Genomic DNA, 24811 nt, shown 5'->3' with positions numbered 1-24811 from the left:
CAAAGAAATGCACGCTTTTACCTTGAAATATATTGACACACCGCATTGGAACAAGTCGTCCTGGTTTCCACCCCTACTAGATCACGTCTGAGCCAGTTCATTTCACCCAAAGCCTCCCATCCTCATGGACTATTTCCAACATTAATTAACACGACAAAGGTAAAATGCTCTATCATTGGACTTTCTATTAGCACTTTTTAATTGATAAAGATGAGCGCCTTTTCAGATGTTTGTTCTCTATTTTTAATATTTTTTGTATGTAAGAAAAGCCTGCTTAATTTCCTTTCCCTTTCAAAGAAGTAAAGTATTTCTATTTTCGTAAGTTTTTATTGATTAGTAAAAGATATTTGTATACTAAATTTCTGTCAATATGTATGTTCCAATGACTTTACCAGTTTATAGTATCGTTTTCAACTTGGTTTATGGAGTCTTTTGAGGACAAATATATGAATATTTTGCGTTTTCTGGCTTTGCTGTAATAATAAAAAATTCTTTTTCCAGTCTTTGGGATTATACAGTGTTATGGTTTCTTTTGTTGTATTTACATTTTTAATCCACCTGGAACGTATTTATGTTCCAGGCCAGTTTCTGGCCCGTCTCCCAGAAAACAACTATCAGGTGTTGCTTAGCAACCTCCACTTGGGTTGGAGTTCGGCTTCTTTTCGTGGAAAAAACAGCTGCACTCCCTTCAGAGTTGATTGCAACCTTAAAGCGTTGCCTAGTAACCCCATTTCGGACGATGTGATTGGACCCTTCACACGACCCACCCCCGATCCCCTCAAGAGCCGAAAGAATTTAACCAGAAACCTAATCTCTCTATTCGAAAACAAGGGCAGCGTAAGGGTTGCATAGCAACCAAGTCTCCTGACTCTCTCATTGGAACCGCCATCGAACAATCGCCCCGCTCAAAAATGGCGGCAGACCCATCGCTATCAATATATTCAGCTCTCGTCAGTCCTGCCAGTAACTCACTCTTCCGCATCAGGCCCCCAAAGGGGTTCGCAATGTCCCTTCTGAGTTTTACACACAGTGGGCGCGAGGGAGAATGGAGATAAAGCGACCCGCCCTGGGCGCCCCGCACAAACATGGCCGCGGGCGCGTCAGCAGCGACGCGAGGCCGTCCGGCGCAGGTGCGTGCGCGGCGCAGGCGCACTTCCGCTCATCCCGCGGTAGCTGCGGCGGCGGCAGTGGCGGCGGTGCTGGGCATGGTACCCGGGTCGGAGGGCCCGGCCCGCGCCGGGGGCCTCGTAGCTGACGTGGTGTTTGTGATAGAGGGCACGGCCAATCTGGGGCCCTACTTCGAGGGACTCCGCAAGCACTACCTGCTCCCGGCCATCGAGTGAGTGCTGTTTCCGCGACTCCAACCCCGCCCTCCGACTTTAGTTTTCCACTGTCTCTTGCCTCACCCAGACCTTTCACTTCCGACCCTCACAGGTATTTTAATGGTGGTCCTCCTGCCGAGACGGACTTCGGGGGAGACGTGAGTCTTGAAGCCCTTTAGTTTGAGGGAAGAGGGAAGCTGGGAGTCGGGAATCTTGGGTCTCAGGGAAGAGGGGGCGTGGACCTGGACCCTTGGGTCCGAGGAGGGAGGGGCCCGGGGTCCGGACTCTTTGAGTCCTAGGGAGGAGGGGCTGGGGTCTGGTCCCCTGGGCCTGAGGGAGGAGGGGCTGGGGTCTGGACTCCTGGGTCGGAGGGAAGAGGGAGCTGGGAGCTCCGACTCCTCTGAGGGAGAAGGGAGCTGGGGTCCCAGATGAAAAGTTCCTCTGTCCTCCCCTCCCAGTATGGGGGAACTCAGTACAGCCTCGTGGTGTTCAACACGGTGGACTGCGCTCCCGAGTCCTATGTCCAGTGTCACGCTCCCACCAGCAGCGCCTATGAGTTTGTCACCTGGCTGGATGGCATTAAGTGAGCTCTTTTCCGGGCTTCTGGGTGGGTTGGGGGACCCTCTGAGGGGCTTGGGTTTAAGCTGGTATGCGGTAGGTTCTGTGTGCTCGCTCGTGTCGCCGTCTGTCTGGTTTGGAAGTAGAAAGGAGGTCCCAGTCAAGGAGGCCTGTGGAACTCCAGCACCCCACGTCCTGCTCTCTTTTTGTCTGTCGTTTCTGATTTCTCCTCTAGTCCTCCTTTGTCAGACAGGCACATTGAAGCCGGAGTGCTTCTTTTTTTTTTTTTTTAGTTTAAGTATAGTTGATTTACAATATTGTTAGTTTTGGTGTACAGCATAATGATTGAATCATGTATATACATTATATATACACGTATTCTTTTTCATATTTTTTATTATAGTTTATTACAAGGTATTAAATTACTTCTCTGTGCTATACAGTAGGACTTGGTTGTTTATCTATGGAGTGAGCTTTGATAGTTCACATTGCAGCCTCTTCCTGATGCCGGCAGCCTGGGCCACAGCAGGGCTGTTCCACAACAGAACTCCCAGACCCAGAAATCCCTGTCCTCTCTGTGTCTAATATAACTTATCTCTAAAAGGGGAACTTTGGGGGAGGGTATAGCTCAGTGGTAGAGTGCATACCTAACATGCAGGAGGTCCTGGGTTCATTCCCCAGTAACTTTGTTAAATAAATAAATAAACCTAATTAACCCCCCCAAATAAAAACAAAAATAAAAGGGGAACTTTAATGGTGTTTACATTTATCTTATTACATATCCACTGTTGTGTAACGGATTAAAACATAGTGGCTTGTAGAGGGAGGGTATAGCTCAAGTGGTAGAGGGCATGCTTAGCATACGCAAGGTCTTGGATTCAATCCCCAGTACCTCCTCCAAAAATAAATAAATAAATAAATAAACCTAATTACCTCCCTCCCCCCCAAACAAACAAACAAAACATACCAGCTTAAAATAACAGACATTAATCACCTTGGGCCGTTTCTGTAAGGAAGGAATTCAGGGGTAGCTTCCATGGATGGTTCTGGCTCAGGGTCTCTTGTGAAACTGCTGTTAGCCACAGGGCCTCCCCACGAGGCTGCCCAAGTGTCCTCCCAACTTGGCAGCTGGCTGAGTGATCCAGCAAGGAGAGCAAAAGAGGAGGCCACCAAGCTTTTTATGATCAAATCTTGGGAGTCACATATCATTACTTCTGTCACATTCTGTTTAGTACAGAAGTCAATCCTGGTGAGTGTTTAAGGGGCGTGAATACCAGGTGATGGGGATCCTTGGGGACCTGGCTACTGGGACTTCGCGGGGATGCTTTGGGAATTACATGAATTGATGGCTGTTTAAATCAGCCCCTGGCTTGTATTAAGTGCTACTTAGGTGTTTGCTATTACTTCGTGCTTCAGTTTCTTGGTATGCAAACCAGAATGTCTCTGGACACTGTCAAATGTCCCCTTGGAGGCAGAATCCACCTCAGTTGAGAACTGCTGGGATGGATTGTGGTTAAGACTTGAATAACATTAAATTGGGGCTCCCTGGGGTCCAAATCCACGTCTGACGTCCGTCATGTCTCTAGCACCCATCATAAGGCCTGGCACAAAGGTCTAAGGAAAACTTTGTTGAATGAGTGAGGGCATTAACAGATGCCCAAGATACACTTTGTACTCTGATTCTCCCTGGTAAACTCTTACGTAGACATCAAGACCCAACTCTGATGTTCTTGCCCTGCTTCTAGCAAGCAACCAGTTGCTCCTTCCTCTGCCCCCATTGCACCCAGGTGTTTCCCTGTCACAGCCCCACACCTCTGGAATGTGAATGTCCAGGACGTGAAGGTTTCTCTACTGTCTCCTTCCAGCTGGGGCCTGGTACCCCAGAGGCCTCAGCAGACTTTCGCTGAGTAAATGAACAAGTGAAAGTTACGAGGACAATAATCAAGAAACCAAACCTTCTGATGGGTGTCAGGAAATGCAGGCAAACCCCCTTATTTAAAAATGTCAAGGGCGCTGGGAAGATAAGAGGGAAATACTTTTGGAATACTTTCATCCCATGTCCACCCTCCCCCTTACCAGCTTAGAAATACACTGTACCTTTTAACAAATAGAAGCTTTGGATGCTGTGTGCTCCCCAGAATCCTCCCAATCAGCTGATAAATGTTTTAAGCCATTATGTAATACTCACAGTCACTGTTTCATCAGGTCCCATGTAACCCATCTAATTCAGTTTTGGTGTCCTGGGCTAGTCTGTAACAGAGATCACAAAGAAAGTCAGCACATTCTGTTCCCACTTGGAGAAATCTCATCTTCTCCCAGAATGCCCATTCCTGAAGGAACAAAGTATACAGTGTGATTCCTGAAATGTCCTTGCTTGGACATTGTTACATTTCTGATGTGATATTTCCTTTCTTACCAGAGGGGGCGGCTCCCCTTCCCCCCTCCAGCTAGTGACCAGCATCAAAAAGACTAGAGGTAGAAGGGAAATAGCCCAAGTTGTCTTTCCCATCGTGTTGGGACAGCGTGTTTGTTCATTCATTCATTTGTCCATTCATTCAACAAACATTTGGAGGGCAGATTGTCCCAGGTGCCAGGGAGTCAGGAGATGTGAGACAGTCAAGTCCTGGCCCTTGCAGCAGGGGATGGGCCTCGCTGGGGGCCTGGCTGCAGAAAGTCCTCGGTCAGGGCTGCCTACTCTGCATGTTCTTTCATTTTGACCAGTCCCTCTGAGGGCCTCCAGGGACCCATCAGCCTATGAAAGTAAGTGACAAAGGCGTGGCTGTGACATCTGGCAGAATGGTCCTGGGGGCGAGAGGACAAGGTAGCAGTGAGAGTCAAAGAGTCCACCTGGATTGCCCGGGGCGCTTTTTCCTTTCATTTTTACTTTAGGTTTTATAACTGAGGGGTTTATTTGGAATTAAGATTTATCAGCAACTTTATGGTGTTTATAACATATTTTGCAACTGGCTGTGTTTCCCCCCCCCCCATTTCTTTAAGCTTTAGGATCTCAAAGTGGTCAGTCAGTCCCGTTTTCCCTCAGAAATTACTTTTTAAAAACTGAGGTTGCAGGGAGGGTATAGCTGATTGGTAGAGCACGTGCTTAGCATACATGAGGCCCTGGGTTCAATCCCCAGTACCTCCGTTTAGAGGGAAAAAAAAACTGAGGTGAAATTCACATAACCCAAGTAGTTATTTTAAAGTGAACGATTCAGTGGCATTTAGTACATTTGCGACGTGGTGCAGCCACCTCCTCTGTTTAGTTTTAGAAGGAACAGGTTCATCCCCCTAGAAGGAGATCTTGTGTGCCTGAAGCAGTCATTTCCTATGTCTTGCCCTGCCCACTCACCCCTGTCCCCATAGCTGTGAAAATGGCTGGATTTCTTCCAGCACAGGAAGCTGGCAGTAGCTCCAGGGGTTGGATATTTTGGGAGAATTCGGGGGGCAGAACAGAGGGGTCATGCATTGGTGGCTGCTTTATTCAGCAGTACCCTGTGGGTCCTGGGGCATATTCCTGGGGCTGGCTCAGACTGCTTTGTCTCCCTCGCTGAGGGCTGCACTGTCTGGAGGGGGATGGTGGACAGCACAGGCAGAGGCCTGGACGTGTGGCAGATCACAAAGTCCAGGGATGTGTGAGGCCTCCTGGAGGACTTGCACCCAGAGAAGGATGGAGCAGGGAGGCAGGCAGGGCCCCAGATGCCCGGCTGAGGGCTTGGATCTATTCTGGCCTCAATGGACAGGTTTGGATTTGTAGCCATTTATTTAACACACATTTCCTGAGGCCTCCCCTGTGTCAGACGTGGGGGGAGCGGTGAGGCTGGGGCCAAGAGAGGACTCAGACTCGGTCCCTGCCTTGTGGGGAGACAGGTGCAGCTAGAGACACAGGGGCCATGTTTCAGAGTGACAGGGCCCCTAGGGCTCCCAGAGCGGGGCCCCATCTGCACAGATGTCCCCTGCAGCAAAGGGTCAGCCTTGCAACCACGTGACCCAAAGGTTCGCAGTAGCAACGGCTGCACTCTAGCAGAGGCCTGCCACATGCCACACAGGGACAGACACCGGTGACCCCTCTAGATCAGGTGGAGGAGAAACCCACATCCCTGTGTGCAGTAGTTTCCTGGGGCTGCACTAACAAGGTCTGAAAACTGGGTGGCTTAGAACAGCAGAATTTGAGTGTTTCGCAGCTCTGGATCCAGGAGTCTGAGATCAAGGTGTGGGCAGCGCTCTGCTCCCTCTGGAACTTGTAGGGGAGGGTCCTTCCTTGTCTCCTCCAGCCTCTGGTCACCCCAGACATCCCTGGCCTGCGGCAGTACCACTTTGATCTCCCTGTGGCGTTCTCCCTGTGTCTCGTCACATCCACATTGTCTTTCCTCTAAGTGTGTCTGTCTCTGTGTCCCAGTTCCCCTCTTTTTATGAGGACACCAGTCATGTCAGATTAGGGTCCCCTCTGATGACCTCATGGTACCTGATTGCCTCTGGAAAGACCCTATTTTCAAATAAGGTCACATTCTGAGGCTCTGGGGGTTAGGACTTCAACATATCTTTTAGAGGGGACACATTTTAACCCATAACACAGAGGGGCAACCAGGGAGGCCTGCATACCAGGCTGGGAAGGTGAGGTGAGGCCAGGGCATTGGGACACAGCACAGGATCTGGGGCTTAGTGTTCCGGGCCTTTTCTCTGTACCTTCCCATGGGGTCTCTTGTCTTGGGGGCTCCCTTGTAGGAGATGATAGATGTCCCCTGTCCTTGCTCTCTGGGCCTGGCACAGTGCCAGCACTGGGGACGGAGCAGTGTCCCCTCCCCAAGGTGCGCAGTCCAGTGCGGGGAGAGGGATGACCCAGGTGCAGGCCACCCTTCCAGGGTGGCCTGGGGTCAGGGATGTGGCAGCCCTGGTCACCCCCATGGCTCCTGGGGACTGACTGCCTGGCCCCCTGCAGGTTCATGGGCGGGGGTGGCGAGAGCTGCAGCCTCATCGCTGAAGGTCTCAGCACTGCCCTGCAGCTGTTCGACGACTTCAAGAAGATGCGGGAGCAGATGTGAGTGTGCCCGGCACGTGGGGCTCTGTCCACCTGTCTGCCTGGCTTGGAACCTGCTTTGCCTGTCACAGAACTCCACCCCAGCCTCACAACGGGGAGTCGGGGGTGCTCTGAGGGCCGGGCCCTTGGGGCCAGGAGGCAGGAGGTGTCCCCAGGCCCGTGCCCATTCTCAGTGTCCTCATTAGAGAGCAGAGCCAGCTCGGGGTCTGCTTCCTGCCAGCCCTGCTCGCTGGGCGAGTCTCAGTGTTCTTAGCTGAGAAATGGTGCCCTCACTCCTGACTTCCTGTGGGGCAGGGGACTTGAACCTCTGCTGGGTCTGGGTCTGGGTCTTTTCTCATGGTCCCTGTTGCCACCTGCCCCACATCTTTCCTTGTCCCCGGCAGTGGCCAGACGCACCGAGTCTGCCTCCTTATCTGTAACTCACCCCCGTACCTGCTACCTGCTGTGGAGAGCACCACGTACTCGGGGTGCACGACCGAGAGCCTTGTGCAGAAGATAGGGGAGGTGAGAACTGTATCTGAGGGAGGAGGGCTGGGGCCTGGCATCCAGGGTCACAGAGTAGTCAGACTCTGGGGCCAGCCCTGCTCCTGTTGAAAGCACTGTAATCCGGACTCCCCCCAGGCAGCTGACACAGGTCTTGTGGTTTCCTGGCCCAAGGGCTGATGGGAATTTGGTTTCAGGGCCCAGCAGGTGTCACAGCCTGGGAGGAGGGCGGGGTGGGGAGTTTGGCCCCTGTGGCATCTGCCTGACTGCTCCTCCCGCTCCTGCAGCGCGGGATCTACTTCTCCATCGTGTCTCCCCGAAAGCTGCCTGCTCTGCGGCTTCTGTTTGAGAAGGCGGCTCCTCCGGCCATGCTGGAGCCACTGCAGCCACCAGCAGACGTGAGCCAGGACCCGCGGCACATGGTGCTGGTGCGGGGGCTTGTGCTGCCCGGTGAGGCCTGGGTGCTGGTGGGGGGACACGGGGGCGCCCTCCCCGGCTCCCTCTGAATTGGATTTTCTTCCCCTCTCTCAAATCCCTTCTTGTGGGGCTTGACTCTCCATCCTTGGCTCTCAGTTGGGGGTGGCTCGGCCCCAGGCCCCCTCCAGCCAAAGCAGCCTGTGCCCCTGCCTCCAGCTCCACCCTCAGGCGCCTCACTCTCGGCAGCCCCCCAGCAGCCCCTGCCCCCCGTGCCCCAGCAGTACCAGGTACGGATGTTCAAGAAAGGGACCCACTTCTGGGCCTTGCAGGAGCCCTGGCTCCTTGGGAGAGACCTAGTTGGATGTTGGGCTTTGTGGGATGATGAGAGTGTCCCTTGAGACGTCTGGAGGCTGGAACTCTAGGGGCTGGGGAGTCCCATCCTGGTGGACGGTGAGGGGAGTCATGAGCTTTTACGCAATTGGAGATGGAGTGCGTGGTCTTCACCAGCCCCTCTCTCTGTCACCAGGTCCCTGGGAACCTGAGTGCAGCTCAAGTGGCTGCTCAGAATGCAGTGGAGGCTGCCAAGAACCAGAAGGCTGGGCTGGGCCCTCGCTGTGAGTCCAGGGATGAGAATGTGGTTGGGGGCCAGCCCAGCCTCTCTCCACACACCTGCCCCCACCTCTTCCCTTGATCTCTCCCACAGTCTCGCCCATCAACCCTCTTCAGCAAGCCGCTCCAGGAGTGGGGCCTCCCTACAGCCAGGCCCAGGCTCCCCCACTGCCCCCAGGGGCCCCTGGCGCCCCCAAGCCACCACCTGCTTCCCAGCCCAGCCTAGTCTCCACTGTGGCCCCTGGCCCTGGCCTGGCACCCCCTGCACAGCCTGGGGCACCGTCCATGGTAGGTGTCAGCCTCCCTGCTTCTGACGCAGTGCAGGGGAGAAGCAGCTGGCCTTTCTGGGGAGGGCCCAAGGGCATGTGGATCTTGTTCTGGGACCTCAGGGGCTCATGGGGCTTGTGGTACAGGTGACCCTGAGACTAGTGGGTCTGGAGACAGAATCATGGGGCTTGTGGTTCCAGGTGTTCTGAGGAGCCCAAGGGGTCCTGGGAGTCAAGGGCATCATGGGGCTTGAGAGTCTTTGAGTCCTGCAGGATCAGAGCACTTCTAGTCCCAGGGATGGCAGAGTGGTGTTCCTGGCCTGGGGTGCAGAGGGAGGGACCTTTGTCTGGTTTTGCACATTGATTGGTCCCTCTCTCAGGACAGCCCTTCCCAGGAGATGATCTGACCCTGCCTCCTTGCCCTCTTGCTCTCTTTCCTCCCCTCTCAGGCAGGCACCGTGGCCCCAGGCGGAGTGAGCGGCCCTTCTCCAGCCCAGCTCGGGGCCCCAGCCCTCGGCGGGCAGCAGTCAGTCTCCAATAAACTCCTGGCCTGGAGCGGGGTCCTTGAATGGCAGGAGGTGAGTAGGCATGTGGCTCCATGGGGCCAGGCCTGGTGGGGTGCAGGGCCAGGACAGCACCTCCATGGGGTCATGGGACTTGCAGTCCTGAGGATAGTTCCAAGGAAGCATGAGACTTGGAGCCCAGAGTCCAGGACCTGGGAGGTAGTAAAAGTCATGTTGTAGGTCAAGAGCCCAGAGAAGTCTGAGATTCTGGGTCTAGGGAGGGGCCCAGGGGATTGTGGCATCTAGGGGACAAAGGGTTGTGGGATTTAGGGGTGAGAGGAGGAGCCCCAGCATTGGTGGAAGTTGAAGGCTGGAGAATGTGGGATTGACAGACTGGTGGAGGGGTTCAGGGCTCATGGGACTTAAACTGGGGGAGATCCTGAGCTTTGGAGCTCCCAGGGCAGGGCAGAAGAGGTCAAGGGGACTGAGGCTCAGGGCCCGTCTTCACCTTGACATGCCCTTCTTTCCCCCTCAGAAGCCCAAACCTGCCTCCGTGGATGCCAACACCAAGCTGACCCGATCTCTGCCTTGCCAGGTCTACGTGAATCATGGCGAGAACCTGTAGGTGGCGGCCAGTGGGTGGGGTGGGCTGGGATGCGCCTCTCCCTGACACCACTCCCGATGTCGCCGCCCCCCCCCCCCCAGGAAAACAGAGCAGTGGCCCCAGAAGCTGATCATGCAGCTCATCCCGCAGCAGCTGCTGGTGAGTGGCGGGCGGAGGACAGCCACCCGCCCTCTTTTGCCTCTGTCCTCCACTCCTCACATCCCTACTCGGCACGCCGGTGACCTCCGTGTCTCCCGCAGACCACCCTGGGCCCTTTGTTCCGGAACTCAAGGATGGTCCAGTTCCACTTCACCAACAAGGACCTGGACTCCCTCAAAGGCCTCTATCGCATCATGGGCAACGGCTTCGTGAGTGGGCCAGGCGGGCGGCCGGGCGGGTGGCCCCTCCCCGTCCTCCTGGGCCCGAGGGAGCCGCTTTTGATGGCTGCTTTTGTGGCCTTGGGCTCCTCAGCCTTCCTCTAAGGCCTTAACCTTTTTTATCATTATAGTAGACACCGGATCTCGGTATATGACAGTTAGGAACAATTAGGCGGAAGCTCTGGGCTCTGGCAGGGTTTGCTGGGTGTATTGGTTTCCCAGGGCTGAGATCAATATTAATGTGTCCTCTCGCCCTCCTGGAAATGAGAAGGCTGAATGAAATTGGGGTGTTCGTAGGGCTATGCTTGCTGAGGGCTCTAGGGGAGACCCTTGTTCCTGTAGCTCGTGGCCCCAGGCAGGATCATCTCTAGGCAACGAAACTCGTCTCTTTCCGTCCTCACGTGGCCGTCTTCCTTGTCCGTGTCTTAATGTTCTCTTCCCTGTGTGTGTCCCTGTGTTAGAGCACACCAGCCATTTGGATTAAGGCTCACTTTCATAATCTCACCTTAACTTGTTACATCTACAAACACCCTGTTTTCAAAGAAGGTCATGGTCACCGGTGCTGGGGTTTGGAACCTTGACGTGTCTTTTTGGAGGAGACAGTTCAACTTGTTAACACTGAGGGAGCCTCTCTCTAAATAGGAACAGAACCAGTTATTGAGTCTATCCTGAGGACCTGGCACTTTTCCAGGAGAGGGGATTTTCGGTGGATTACGTTAGAGAATCCTCCGGAAAATCCTACAAAGAAAGCGTTTCTGAGACTTACGAATGCTTCTGGCTGCAAATCACAATACACCCAACCAGCAGAGTTTTTAGAACAGTACAGATAATGGTGTGGGTGGGGGTAGGGCCTAAAACAACAGTTTGTTATTTCTCACAGTTCTGTGTGTCAGCTGGGCTGGTCTCATTTGGGGACTCTTGCGGGATCGCCATCAATTGGCGGCTGGGACCGTGGTCATCTGGAAGCTCAACTGGCTCCAAGATAGCCCATGCACGTGGTGCTGCCTGGCAGCTGGGGTTCACCTGGGCCTGGCCATCCGAGTGCCTACGTGTGGCTTCCCAGTGTGCCTTGGGCTTCATCATAGCATAGCAGCCAGGTTCTGAGAGGAATGTTCCCAGAGTGAGCATTGTACGAACAGGTATTTATTTGCGACATGTAACAAGACGTCCAGAGGCGGCAGCTCTCAGGGTTAGTCTTGTAGCCCTGTGACATCAGGGCCAAGGTCTCTGTGGTTCTCTTGGCTTCTCTCTCTTGGTCCTAAGATGGCTCTCGAAGCTTGAAAAGTCTTGTATGACTTGACGTAGGAAGGCAGGAAGGAGGCGTGGCATGAGCCCTGTATTTCCCTTTCTTCAGGAAAGCACTGCCACTCCCTCAAGCAGGCTTCCCTCCATCTCCTGGGCCAGACCCAGGCCACCAGGCCACCCCGAGTGGCATAGGAAGCCACCAGGGAACAGGTTCCCGCCCGTGTGTGTAGGGCCCGGACATGTTGCTACCCAGACAAAATTAGGGTTCTCTACGCAGGGGAGACAGGCAGAGGGACATTGGGTGGGCACCTAGCAGGGTCTGCCTTGGGTGAGAAGCCAAGGCCAGAGGACATAAACTCACTTGGCCAAGGTCCTTGAGGAGGGACCTCAGTCTTGTCAGACCCTCTGCCCCTGCGAGTCCCTCTTCTGAACACCCTGTGTATTAGCAGCCTCATCTCACGTTCGTTAGTATTTCCCGGGCACTTGTGGTGTGTCCACCCGTGGGCAGGATGCCTGGTGTATGTTGGCGTGTCCCAGAGTCACAGCTGCCTGGTGATGTTGGCCCTGCTCCCCGTGGTTCTCACTGCGGATGCTGAGGCCGAGATGGGTATGGTGCCCTCAAGGGTCTCTTGGGTCCCTGGGCTGGTCACAGTATCTGCTACCACCATGGATCACACACTTTGGGTGGCAGCTCTGTGTTGAGGCCCCTCCCTCTCGGCCATGAACCCCCCCAGTGGTGCTTGGAAGAGGGCAGTCCACCGGCTGAGGTGAGGATGGGGGGCCAGGATGGGGCTCCACTTCTCTACTCTTCCACCCGGAACTCAGCCTCACCCTATGCCTTTGGGTGCCCAGCTCTCTGGAGCAGCCTCCAGCCAAACCTCAAGCCTCGTTAACCTTCTAGAGCAGGAACCTTGTCGCGCCTGGCCTGCGGGGTTTCTAGAACCTTCTAAAACCCATCAGGGTGGGGAACCCCCTCTTCCAGGGTGTGACTGGTTTCCACTGTCCCCTGGCAGGCGGGCTGCGTGCACTTCCCCCACACGGCCCCTTGCGAGGTGCGTGTGCTCATGCTCCTGTACTCGTCCAAGAAGAAGATCTTCATGGGCCTCATCCCCTACGACCAGAGTGGCTTTGTCAACGGCATCCGGCAGGTCATCACCAACCACAAGCAAGTCCAGCAGCAGAAGCTGGAGCAGCAGCGCGGGGTGAGCTGCACCCCAATGTTTGACCCACCTACGTGGGCCCTGGTGCTCACAGCCAGGCCTCCTGGGGCCCACCCAGGGCTCCAGTGCTGAGTTCAGTCCCATTCCCCTTATTTCCTTGCAACCTTTCTCTCCCTTTCTAGTGTTCTTGTCCAAGCTCTGAAACACAGTCCCCTCTTGGGGACCTGGGAACCCCCCCACCCCCAAAGAAAACATGCCCAGCTCCTGACAGGTTCCCTTCCAGGGCCCAGATCTGCCCCGACATGGGGACTTCCCACTCAGTCACTGATCTGCGCCCTCTCTCCTCGCACAGATGGGGGCACAGCAGGCACCCCCTGGGCTGGGCCCCATTCTGGAGGACCAGGCAAGGCCCTCGCAGAATCTGGTGAGGACAGGGCCAGTGGGGTCAGGGCCAGGGTGGGGGAGGCCCCAGAAGATGCTGTGATTCTGACCTGACCACAGAGCTTGAGGTGTCTGGGCACTCCGTCCCTCACCCCCGTCTCTTCCCCTCAGCTCCAGCTCCGCCCACCGCAGCCCCAGCCTCAGGGTTCCGTGGGGGCCTCAGCAGCTGCAGGGCAGCCTCAGCCCCAGGGTGCCACCCAGGCCCCCCCAGGCGCCCCACAAGGACCTCCTGGAGCAGCCCCTGGCCCACCTCCTCCTGGACCCATCCTTCGGCCCCAAAACCCTGGGGCCAACCCCCAGCTGCGGAGCCTCCTTCTCAACCCACCACCGGTGAGACTTGAGGGTGGGGGGCAGATGGGAGCTGTGGGTCTCCAGCCCTGACAGTTTCATTCCTTTCATCTCAGAGAAGGGAGGTTGGTTTGATTGGAGGGTGTGAGTGGAGCCCCACCTGTCTCCTCCCTATGTGTCTTACGTAGATTTCTGCTAAGATTCCTTTGAATGGAGGGTGAGGGGGTTCTCCACCAAGGGCCTCTGAGCCACTTTCTTTGCTCTTCCAGCCGCAGACTGGGGTGCCCCCACCCCAGGCGTCTCTCCACCACCTCCAGCCACCAGGGGCCCCTGCACTGCTGCCCCCACCACACCAGGGCCTGGGGCAGCCCCAGCTGGGGCCCCCCCTCCTGCACCCGCCGCCCACCCAGTCCTGGCCTGCTCAGCTTCCCCCGAGGGCTCCACTGCCAGGTAAGGGGGCTTGGGGGAGGCTGGGGTTTGGACTGAGTGTCCCCACAGCCCCTGGGCTGGAGCCCCAAAGCCAGTGACTTCTTGAAAGTGAAGTCCTAGGATTCAAGAACAGCGGGTGCCCCATGGCTCTTGAGGGCTCTAAAGGCTCCTGGGAAATACAGCCCAGGGGACCAAGAACCAAGGAGGCCAGAGCTCTCCTGATTTCCCTCCTGCGTGTCTTCCTGGGATCACTGGGAAACGTAGTCTTAGGGCCAGAGAGATACATTGGGGGATGGGTTCCCAAAGGCTCATGGGAAACAGAATCTCTATGGTCACATGGGGTCAGAAGGCACTTCCATGGGTCCACCCAGGACTTCCTAGACAACTCTGCGTTGGGCTTCCAGAGGAGGAGGGAGGAAGCAGGCCCAGGGCCCTCCAGGGCCCCAGGGACTACTGGGAGATGCAGTCCCTTCCCCACTGCCCCCCAGGTCAGATGCTGCTGAGCGGGGGTCCCCGGGGCCCGGTCCCCCAGCCGGGCCTGCAGCCCAGCGTCATGGAGGACGACATCCTCATGGACCTCATCTGAACCCCTGACACCCAATAAAGTTCCTTTTAACACACGCCCCGGCTCCCGTCACTGACATCCCCCAGGACTGGGCAGGAGATGGGGGGAGACATCTCTGTCCTTGCTCTCGCTTCAACAGACATCCCTGAGGCCCCAGGCTGGTGAGGCCAGGGCCTTGGCGGTGAGTCAGGCAGTCTGGTGTAGCCTGGCTCCAGGCAGATGTGGAGGCAGCAGGCAGAGCTCCAGGGACCATGAGTGCTTGTGGAGGTAGAGAGGGTGCCCGGCAGGCCGGGCAGAGGCCTCTGAGCCGTCTAGGCTCAGCAGAGTCTTTTGAGAGGCAGGAGGCAGGGAGGCCGGGAAGGAAGGACGCAAGTGGTGATCCAGGTGCAGAGACAGGAAAGGAATGTGTGTGGCAGGAGGAACCTTGGGGTGTCCTGAGGAGCAAATTAGTCGATGCTTCTGGAGCCCGAGCATAACGGATGGAGGGCTGAGAGAGGTGGGCAGGTGCCAGGCCTGGGTGGGATGGATTAGATTCCAAACAGAGTGGCTGGAGGCTTTTCCTGGGGACACTCAAGAGCTGCAGGTGGCTACGAATTGGGGCCAGCCTGGGTTGGCTGAGTGTCAGAAAGACCCCCCCTGCGCTACAGGGTGCAGCGGGGCAAGATGGGAGTCAGGAAAGCAGGTAGGGTTCTGGGGTGATAGTCCTGGGGAGAGGCAAGGCCAGAGGAGGGGCCAGGGCAGAGGTGGTGGGGTGGAAGGGGTGAGGCCAGGGATTGGTATGCCATGCAAAGAAAGTTGGGAGTGTAGGGGTGGGGTCAGGGGCAGGTGCTGGTAGACAGTGGGCCTCCCTTAGGTGGGCCTCCCTGGGGTCGGGAGCTGGGAGAAGGAGCCAGTAGTGAGTGCTGATGGTCTAAGGATATCCGAGTGACAGGCTGTGTGGGGAGCTCCTCCATGACGCGTGACCTTAGGGGACAGTGTGTATCTGGTGGTTATAGCTACAGGAGTGGATGAGATCTTATGTGGAGAGGGTCCCCATCAGAGACTGACCTTCCAGAGCCTTGGACAGGGTGGACCATGGGGCCGTCCTGGAGGTGTGAAACCCCGTGGGGAACAGTTTTGAGAGGTAGTGAGGCCAGGGGCCTGACGGACGTCCTTAGAGAAACGTCCAGGGGATGGCGGGATACAGACCCAGGTCTGGAGCACAGGGGCGCTCCGGCCTGGAGGCAGAGAATTAGTTGTCTGTTGTCAGACCCTAGGCCAGTGTTGCTCAGAGTGTGGTCCCTGGCTGGACCACTGGCATCCACATTGTCTGAGATGCTGGTTAACATCAGATTCCTGGGCCCCATCCCAGGAGAGGTTGCAATCTGGTGGCCCGTGGGCCACTCTACAGTTGAGTTTTGTTTGGTTTTCCCTGTGTTAGCATATGTGGCATTTTTTCCTAACGAGTTAGCTGTAAAAATCGGGGTAATTTACACACACTTTCAAGCGCACACACACACACATACACACACACACACAAAATCTGCAGTCTTGACTTCTCTTCACAAGTCAGAAGATCTGGCACCCCTGGGCCCGCCCTTCTGCCTAGCCACAACGGCTGGAGCTGCCCCCTTCTGCAGGGCAGGTGCTCTCTGGTTCGCCACAGTCCCCACCACTCCCTCCTGCCTCCCCCGGCACGAGGCGGAAGGCCCTTGCCTTTGGCCCGGGGATTGCACTGTTGTGGTTCCTGTGGTGGCATTCGGAGACAGTGAAATCTTTCTTGTACCCATGTCTCTACCAAAAGTGGCAAAACGAAAGAGAGAACGCGAGGGCCACGTGTTTCGCGAGAAATGGGAGCGAGCCTATTTCTTTGTGGAGGTGAAGAGCCTGCCCACGTGTCTAATATGCAAAAAAATCGTGTCTGTGTTGAAAGAGTACAACCTGAGGCGTCACTATGAGTCCAAGCACAGTAAGAGCTTCGACCAGTACACGGAGCAGACGCGAGACGCGATCCTCAACGAACTGAAAAAGGGCCTCAAGTGTCAGTAGGGCTTTCGCTTTGGGAAGCAGATGTAGGCGCAGCGGTGAGGGAACCGCATTGAAAGACTCCCCCTCTTTGGGGCATTAAAACCCCCTCGACAGGCGAATTTGTAAAGGAGCAGAAACAATGTGACCCAGACAGAAACCCGCGTCCATCTGGACCGTCGTTTCAGTGTAGCCGACATTCGCGTCACACGGGGAGGTGAGGACAGGTCCGAAGATGTCCCAAGTGACAGTGGCTTGAAAGAGTCAAATCAATCGTGGCCTTTTCTATCGCTGCTCATGAACTACAACCACCCAGTTAGCTTTATTTATTTGTGGTGTGGAGAACTCCAGCTTGACAAGGCAGGCCCGACACTGAGAAGTGAGCCGTTCTGTACTGTGTACTGAGAAAAGCACAGTCTCGCCCAGACCAGTCCAGAGGCCTGAACATGGCTCCAGACCATGGTGGCGACCCAGCCGTCAGTGTCATGGGGGACCCGGGCAGGATGCCTCCATCTCAGGTGACATTTGTCAAGAATACCAGCCAGGTCGTTGCATCCATCACCAGGCATCAAACTGTGCTAAGAATGTCAGCAGAACACACCATGGACTTCCTCACCACGCTTCTGTACCTTAACCATGGGCAGGTTGGTGGTGAACTTGCCCCGATGTATTTGATAGTTGTTCTGTGACCCGATCATCACGGGTTGTGTGGAAGAAATCTGAACCACTGCATTCAGTCTACTCTCTCATTTCAGACAAGGCCAAAGCCACACCTTGGTTCCCACAAGAAGGTCAGTCAAAGACTGTTGGTTGAAGTTTCCACCTTCCCAGACACTCTTTTTTCTCTGCAAGGACGTTCACAAACAGCTACTTGAATGTATGATCGTATTCACCTGGTCCTGGCAAAAAAAAATGGGGGACATCCTGACTCCCTCTTCTTTGCTGCAGTTGGTGTCCAGAAATGAAGAACGTGGTCCAGACAACAGGCACCCAGATTGTGGGGTCAAAGACCACATTCCCCGCAAGGCTCTCTGCACCCAGACTTTGTGAAAATGAACTAACACTGTCCAGTTTGTCTCTGTTGGCTAACCTCCATCACGTGAATGCAGACCGCAGATAGGAGTCACCGGGTTCCAGGGCAGCGGGCCGCTGGTTCCTAGGTGGGATTTGGATGGAAGATTCCAGCCCTCCACCTCTCTCCAGTCATTGCCCTGAGTCTCCATGTTTGGAAGCATCCTCACTTGTGAACAGCCATTTTTCTGTTACAAAACTGAATCAAATGAAACCCTGCTCCCAGTTTCCGGAGTCAAGGTTGAGGTCCCCACCGCACCCCCACTCTGCCACCACTGTGACATCCAAGGTCTGCCGTGGACATTGGGGTGCGGAAGGGATGTGGTCAGCCTCCTGGCTTCAAGCCCAAGGAGCAGAAGAATTACGGAAAGAGAAAACATTTTAATAGTTTAAATATTTCTATTTTTCAATTTGTATTTTTTCAATTTTGAATTTGAAAGACGAACCCCAGTTTCCTGCCTGTTTGTATTATGTTCCATGCATTCACCATAGTTCAGTAAAGGTTCGATTTGATTATACTCCTGGCCAGCGTCGACTTTTCTTATACCTGGCGAGTTCACTCATTTGTGTGGCCCGCCTGGCGCCTGCAGGCATTTGAGTTTACGATCCCTGCCCTAGAACCCTGGAGGTGAATCCCGGCTGGAAGGGAGGTGGGGCCTCAGTGATATGGATGCAGAGACGGAGCGGGAGTCCCCGGTGGCAGCCGAAGTGGGGCGAGTGGGTGAGGTTCCCCAGGCAGCATGTATAGCAGGGCTTGCTGAAAACTCAGATGGCTCCAGGGACCAGGCAGGTGATGGAAATGTGTGAAGTGGACACAGGCGTGAGGTGACAGGGATTGACGGGGACTGTGGCGAACTTGGGGTGCACTTGCCCCGCCTCCTAATGGCACGCAAATTAAAGCCCCCCAAACACTGTGAGGACCAAACAAACTCCGCTTATGGGTCTCACGAGGCCACTGGGCTGCCATTTTGCGACCTCAGGAGGATGAAGACGCGAGGACAAGGCCAGAGGCCACAGAAGGACCCACGTGTGAGGGTTAGGCAGGCCGGAAGGCAAGAGCAGGCAAGTGTGTTCTGGAAGCCGAGTGTTTTTGAGGAAAGAGTGATGGACTGTCCAAAGCCGCCAAAAAGGAAGAAGCCTTGTGGAGAGCAGCCTGTGCCCTTCCCACCCGGGTGGGCGCCGCCCTACAGGGAAACAGGTTTGAGCCCATCCGGGACAAGTTAATCCAAAAGAAATGTTTCCAGTCAGTGGTTTGGCTGTTGGGGGCCACTGAGGCCCTCTTGACCTCAGCACCTAATCAGATGAGTTAAAGGGCCCGTCATGATCTAGTCACGGGTGTATATTAGCCACAGGGTGAGGTAGGAAGGAGCCCCTAGTTATGGGGAGGTCTAGACACAGAGAACTCACTTCTGGATTTCACTATCCAGGTGTAGACAATGGCTGTCAACACCTAACGTGTCTCAGAACTAGCCAACACCAAGAGAGAAAATCTTTTTGGAAAATTTTCCTCTGGGCATGAGGTACTGTTAAAACTGCTGGAGTAGAAGAAAGAGTGAAAACCTTAGAACATCCGGGTGGAGACTCCAGCTCCTGTTCCGATGAGATCTGCGGCTTTGGGCGGGTCCTCGTGCCTCTCTGAGCCTCCATCTCCCCACGTGCCAAGGAGTGACATCCCCGTAGGACGGAGCACCCAGCAGGCTCAGCGCAGTCCTCCTCGCTGGAGAGCTGCTCTCAGCCACGGTAGTTACCACTGGCCAGAATGCACTTTTAGGAGGCAAAACTGAGTCTAAAAATGCATGCTAGCTTGTCAGAAGCACCACAACATCCGTGAAAAGTAGTCATTGGGTGAGCAACTGGTTGGAAACATTTCATTTTGGAGAAATTTGCTTTGGGGCCCTGTATCTAAAGCTGGAAGCAAGACTGGGAAGTTTGTGAGAATTCTTCCAAAGGAGCAGATCAGGCAAAAGAGGCAGAACAGAACTGAAAAGAAAAGAAAAAGAAAAAGCTAGAACTCTACACATGAATAGTTGGAAACCTGTCTTGGGTAAGAAAAAATGCCCACCTCCCATCTCTATAAAGAGAAAAATGATACCTCCTTAAAAAGAGTATATATATCTCAAGGTACACAAGACTCACTTGTGTATATTTTCCTACCATTTGGGTTTTTCCGTAAAACTAACCCTAAAAATGTATTGAGATTACACAAGTGAAATGCTTTTTTAAAGATGGAAACACTGAAGTGTGTAGAGTAAAAAGCAGACTACCTTTCACACCTCATTCTCCCCTCTTGCCTGAAACATTGAGCACACCACCCTCCTCCCCAGAGGCAGGTGCATCAACGTGACATTTGAGTTTACATGAACACTGCTGTAGACACATGTATCGTTTCTTAAATGTTTTATGTAAATAGGGTCAGTTTCTATATGTTGTTCTTTATTTAGGTTTTTTTTTCACTTGAGTCATGGCCATCTGTCCACGTTATTTGTTATATGTGGCTCTGTGTCCTGTTATTAAATGGTTGCTTTCACTAGTCCATTAAGTGGACACATTTCAGTCCCACAAACCATCTAGTCTGCAGCAGCTATCTGTTGATGTGTAACAAATCCCACCACTCAGTAGCTTAACACAACAAGCATTTATTGTCTCACAGTAGCTCTGGATCAGAAATCCAGGCACAGGTTAACTTGTGCCTCTGGCTCAGAGTCTCTCGAGGTGGCAGTCAAGCTGTGGGCTGGGGCTGTGTGGCCTCATCTGAAGGCTCAGCTGGGGGCAATCCCACCTCCAAGATGGCTCACATGCCCATTGGTGGGATCTGATTCTTCACAGGTGCCTGAACATAGGTCCTCAGTTCCTTGCTTGCTATTGGCTGGAGGTCTCCCTTGGTTTCTTGCCATGTAGATCTCTTCATAGGGCACTCAAGATGGAACCCACAGTCTTTTTGTAACCCAATAGTAGAAGCCATAACCTATCACTTTTGCCGTATTCTGTTCATTCCAGCAATCGCTAGGTCCAGCCCACACCGAAACTGAGAGGATGGTCCTGGGTAGCAGTTGGGTAGCTGTGTAAGTTTTCCACTGTTACCAAAAATGCTGCAGAGAATGAGTATACACATATATATCTTTTCCCCCTCGCTTGTGCAGGCATTCTTGTGTGATGCATTTCCAGCAGCAAAATTTCAGAATCGACTGTTTCCATTTTATTTTCATTTACTTGACCTTTTAAAAATTTAACTTTTTTTTGCATAACAAAACCTTCATAGGGTTCATATTAAGAGGCTCCAAAATCAGCCCCAGGCACAGTCTCTCCCAGCCCCATCTGGAGACCAATGACCAGTTTCTTGTGTGTTCTTTCAGAGATACGGACAAGCAGGTAGAAGCAGATGGATGTATATTCATTTTTCTGGCTCTTCTATCCCGTGGCAGCCTACTTTATATTTTTGTAAACAGCTTTATTGAGGTACGATTGATATACAAAAAATTGCACATATTTAATATATACAGTTTGACAATTTTGTACATACGTACATACCCATGAAAGCATCAGTGCAGGCAAGGTAGTAGGTAGGCATCCATCACCTCCAAAAGTTTCCTTGTGTCCCTTTGGTTTTGTGTGTGTGTGTGTGTGTGTTAAGAACACTTAACATGAGGTTTATCTTCTTAAATTTAAGTACACAGTAAGGTATCGGTAATTACAGGCACCATGTTGTTCAGAAGCTCTCTAGAACTTAGCCTGCTTGCCTGCTTTACTCTGTAGATTGCTTTTTCCACCTGACAATGTATCTTGCAGGAAGGAGGAAAGCCCTCTGTCCTTTTTCACAGCTGCATGGTATTCTCCCAGGGAATGTCACCATCTTCTCAATATGTCTCCTATTGTTGGCTGCATAGATTGTTTCTGATCTTCTGAGGTGCCCTTTAAAACTGCGACAGAACTGCCAAATTGCACCCTCCAAAAAACAATGCGCATATCAATGATTGTACCAACTCATTTCTTGCCAATTTACCAATGCAGATCGTAGTGCATCAGAAGAGGCTGGGCAAGACATGATCATCTTGAGGCACCTGGCCTCTGAAGGCAAGGAGAAAGGCCTCTGGACTTGGAGGTGGACAAGGCCTGGGCTTTTACAACCTGGGAGTGTTTGGAAGCATGCATGTTGCAGGGCAGGTGGTGGCTGAGGGGCAGATGTGAGCAGTTACAGTGACAAGGATGGGAGGCTCCCAGCCCCTATCTGATGGCCACAGGTGGGCTTTGGGCAGGAGGGAAAGAAAGTTAAGGTGTTCACTTCTAACATCCCTCATTTTTTCCACCAACTAGGGACCAAGGGCTTCTGCTGAGATTAAGAATGAATATGGACATACCACCTCTCTCAGGCTCTCTTCAGCCTGTGACTTAAGGCTTTTGCCTCTCAGCTTTGGTTTTCCTACCTGTAGAATGGGGTAATCAAATTGTCAGCCTCATGGCCTGGGGTGTCAGGATTCAGTGAGTTCAGGCAGGAAGTACTCAGCAGTGTCGAAGAAATACTGTTACTGCTTTTCCAAGCATGATCTACTTTTTCTTAAGTGATACAGGCTGCCACTGGCTCTAACGACCAGTCTGACCCACGCTGGTTTGTGTGGCCTGCGGTCACCCAGGTGGGTTATTGGTGGGGAGCTTGAGTTTGGTGGAGGAGGCGGAACCCAACTCTGGGAGGTAATCAAGGAACTTCAGACAATATCAAGCAGGAAGCAGCAGCAGAGGCTCAACTGATGCTGGAGGTTGTAAATTTGCAATTCATTTCTTTGGAAAAATTGTATTGGATGACACATAGCAGTTAGGGCTGTAGCAGTGAAAAGCTGAGGGTGTGATCCCTGCCCTCCTGGAGTTGCAGCCAGCTCCCCATTCTTTCCTGTCTGAAAGTTGAGGCTCTCAGAAGCCGACATTGGAGGACCCTTGTGAGAATTAGATGAGAATTCGCAGTTCTATGTTTAATGAATTGTACATGCTGAACTGTTATGTGTCACCCTTGGATAGCTACAACTAGAGGGAAGGGTGCACCAGCTGGAGGGAACAGTGTAAACGAAGGCCTGGAGGCTACAGACTGCAGAGCATGTGTGGTGAGTAGACCAACAGGATTAAAGAGCTGTGTGTGTGTCTGCTGGGGGTGGAGGATGGTCAGCTCAGACTATGTTATGTTAACAAATCCGTAAATATCAGTGGTATAACAGGATTTCCCACCATGGCAATCTGGTGAGGGTCAGGCCATTCCCTCCGGTGGCTCTTCTCCAACAGTGACTCAGAGGTCCCGCTGCTTTCACCCAGTAACCAAACCCTCCACTTCAGGGTCCTTAGTCTCCAGCACTGGAAGGAGCAATAGAGCAAAGAAACGGAGAGCGCACATCCGCTCTTATCGGCCTGGGGCCGAAAGTGATGCTCATGACGTCATGACGCTCACCCACACTCCCAGCGGTGAGAACTCAGTCTTCCGGACCGACTTATGCAGGGGGATCCAGGTCAGGTGATTTCATCGTGTGCCCCGGAAGGGGAAACAGGTGAACACATCACGTCACCTCTGTGGAGGGTGTTCTAACGGGTTGTGCACCTAGACCTATAGAGCTGTGTGCTGGGTTCTTGAAATATAGCTATGCATACGGTAGACATGGTCTTTGTGAAGCTCGCAGTCTAATGTGGAAGGCACAAATAATTACAAATCATGATAAAGTTTATGGAAGAATATATAGAATTTGAAGAACATTTATTAGGCACCTTTAAAAAATTTTTTGTAATTGCTAAAACAGAAAACAAGCAAAAAAAGAAACTCCAAGACAGAGGTCACCTACTTCCACTTCGTGGTGTAAAGCATTATTTGTCTATGTTATGTTGGTGTCATGTACACATGTGTATGTACTCCCAGTTTGCTGTTTTAGGAAATGCATTCAGATTGGTTAAACAACACTTGGTTAAGTGGGATTATTTGAAAAGGACATTTGTGTATCAGGTTAGGCTGGGTTATGCTGCAGTAACAACCCTCAGACGGCAGTGGCTTGAAGACGCAAAGGCAGATATTCTCATGCTAAATCAAAGGTCAGCCTGGAGGCCCTGCTGATGGATCTTGACCTTTACTAAGCAGCATGGGGAAGGCATAGAGAGCTCTGGTCTCACACCAGTAATTAAATGCTCCAGATTGAATGCACACATGTCATTTTTACCCATATCTCATTGGCTAGAATTTATCACGTGGCACCAGTGAACCATAAAGGGGTCAGGAAGTGCAATCCTTTCAATTACTGGGAAAATGGGGAGTTAGAAAAATATGGCAAATAGCACTAATGACCATCTAAACATTTTAAATGTTTTATTTTAACCAAAAACATTTTAGAAAGACATTCATCTCCTCCCTCTATGTAGAATCAAGACCTTTTAGGTTACCAGTCTCCCAGTTACCATGCATTGCAGGCTTGCTTAAACAGCACCCACAAGCCACAGTCATTTATCATTTCCAGTTCTTTTTAAAAAGTGACATGAGAACCTGAAGACACTTATGAAGCAAACTGCATGCTGGACCTTTCTAGGTTTTTGTTAGCTTTTCCATGTAATCATTTTCAGTTGCTTTGCTTGCAACTAATTTGGCAGCATTTTTTTTTAAAGCAACTCACTTTTATTTTTTCCAATGCTGGCAACCTGGTTGGTATATAAACAACTCTCTTGCATTAAGATTTCATTCGTTTTATAGGGTTAAGTTATTAAGAATAACTGGCATAAACAGGTTTGGTAACAGATAGCTACTCTTGAGGAAATATATAGCCTAACAGATGGGAACAGAATTGCTTAGTCTTAATAGTAGCCTGTTAGGCTGGGCAGGTTTTACAGATAAAATGAATAGTGTCTTATAAACTGGCAAACTGGGTAAGCAAGATGGTTTCAGAGGGATGTCCTGTTGTATTACTGATAGGATTTCATCCTATGTTTTCATTTCACATTCTGACATGTTTTCATTTGCTCATACTGGAGTATATCCTGGCACACCTTTCTCCATGCTTATACGATCCTGGGAATTCATACCAACACACATGTCCTGAAGGATGGGAAGGCATCAGCTAGGTGGAGAACAGAAAGGCAAGAGAAGAGATCAATCTGGAGACAGCAGCAGGGGCTCATCATACAGGGCATTAGAGGAAGAGTTTGTATTTAATTCTAAGGGCATTGGATAGCCATTGGAGTGTTTTGAGTAGTGGAATGAGAGTCAAGGTGGCAAGTTAGGAGACTGTTGTCCAGTCAAAAGATCATGATGGGGGTGTGGAGGGTATAGCTCAGTGGTAGGGCACGTGCTTGGCATCTGCAAGGTTCTGTGTTCAATTCTCAGTGCCTCTGTTAAGGGAAAAGGAAAAAGAGAGAGAAAGAGGTGATGATAATGATTTGGACCAACAAGAATGGTGAGAAATGGGGATTTAGAGAGATTAAGGA

General features: G+C 52.6%; 1 protein-coding gene across 5 annotated transcripts; it reads left to right on the top strand.

The window, feature by feature from the left end:
* The first annotated feature begins 1143 nt into the window (after window positions 1-1143).
* On the top strand, window positions 1144-17892 carry MED25 (mediator complex subunit 25). 5 transcript variants are annotated; one of them, XM_072966601.1, is made up of 18 exons: window positions 1144-1339; window positions 1435-1480; window positions 1781-1905; window positions 6814-6912; window positions 7296-7416; window positions 7683-7845; window positions 7969-8099; window positions 8339-8426; window positions 8516-8709; window positions 9137-9265; window positions 9726-9811; window positions 9896-9953; window positions 10055-10162; window positions 12430-12618; window positions 12929-13000; window positions 13129-13347; window positions 13575-13755; window positions 16212-17892. In XM_072966601.1, the coding sequence occupies exons 1-18, from the start codon at window positions 1206-1208 to the stop codon at window positions 16325-16327; spliced, it is 2259 nt and encodes a 752-aa protein (XP_072822702.1). In that variant the 5' UTR covers window positions 1144-1205; the 3' UTR covers window positions 16328-17892. The 5 variants fall into 5 exon arrangements, with proteins under 5 accessions (XP_072822702.1, XP_072822699.1, XP_072822703.1 ...); XM_072966598.1 differs by having other exon boundaries at window positions 16083-17892; XM_072966602.1 differs by lacking the exon at window positions 16212-17892 and adding an exon at window positions 14223-14355.
* Window positions 17893-24811: the final 6919 nt, after the last annotated feature.

The sequence above is a fragment of the Vicugna pacos genome, chromosome 9 (assembly GCF_048564905.1).
Source record: "Vicugna pacos chromosome 9, VicPac4, whole genome shotgun sequence".
Classification (NCBI taxonomy): Eukaryota; Metazoa; Chordata; class Mammalia; order Artiodactyla; family Camelidae; genus Vicugna; species Vicugna pacos.
Note: the sequence above shows the minus strand (reverse complement) of the source record. Positions and strands in the feature narration are given on the sequence as shown.

Excerpts from the sequence above, each read along its gene's own strand:
- MED25 (XM_072966598.1), top strand. The coding sequence starts at position 1,206 with ATGGTACCCGGGTCGGAGGGCCCGGCCCGCGCCGGGGGCCTCGTAGCT. Across the intron at positions 7,846-7,968 it reads GCGGGGGCTTGTGCTGCCCG|TTGGGGGTGGCTCGGCCCCA; the intron begins GTGAGGCCTGGG and ends CTTGGCTCTCAG. Across the intron at positions 8,427-8,515 it reads GGCTGGGCTGGGCCCTCGCT|TCTCGCCCATCAACCCTCTT; the intron begins GTGAGTCCAGGG and ends TCTCTCCCACAG.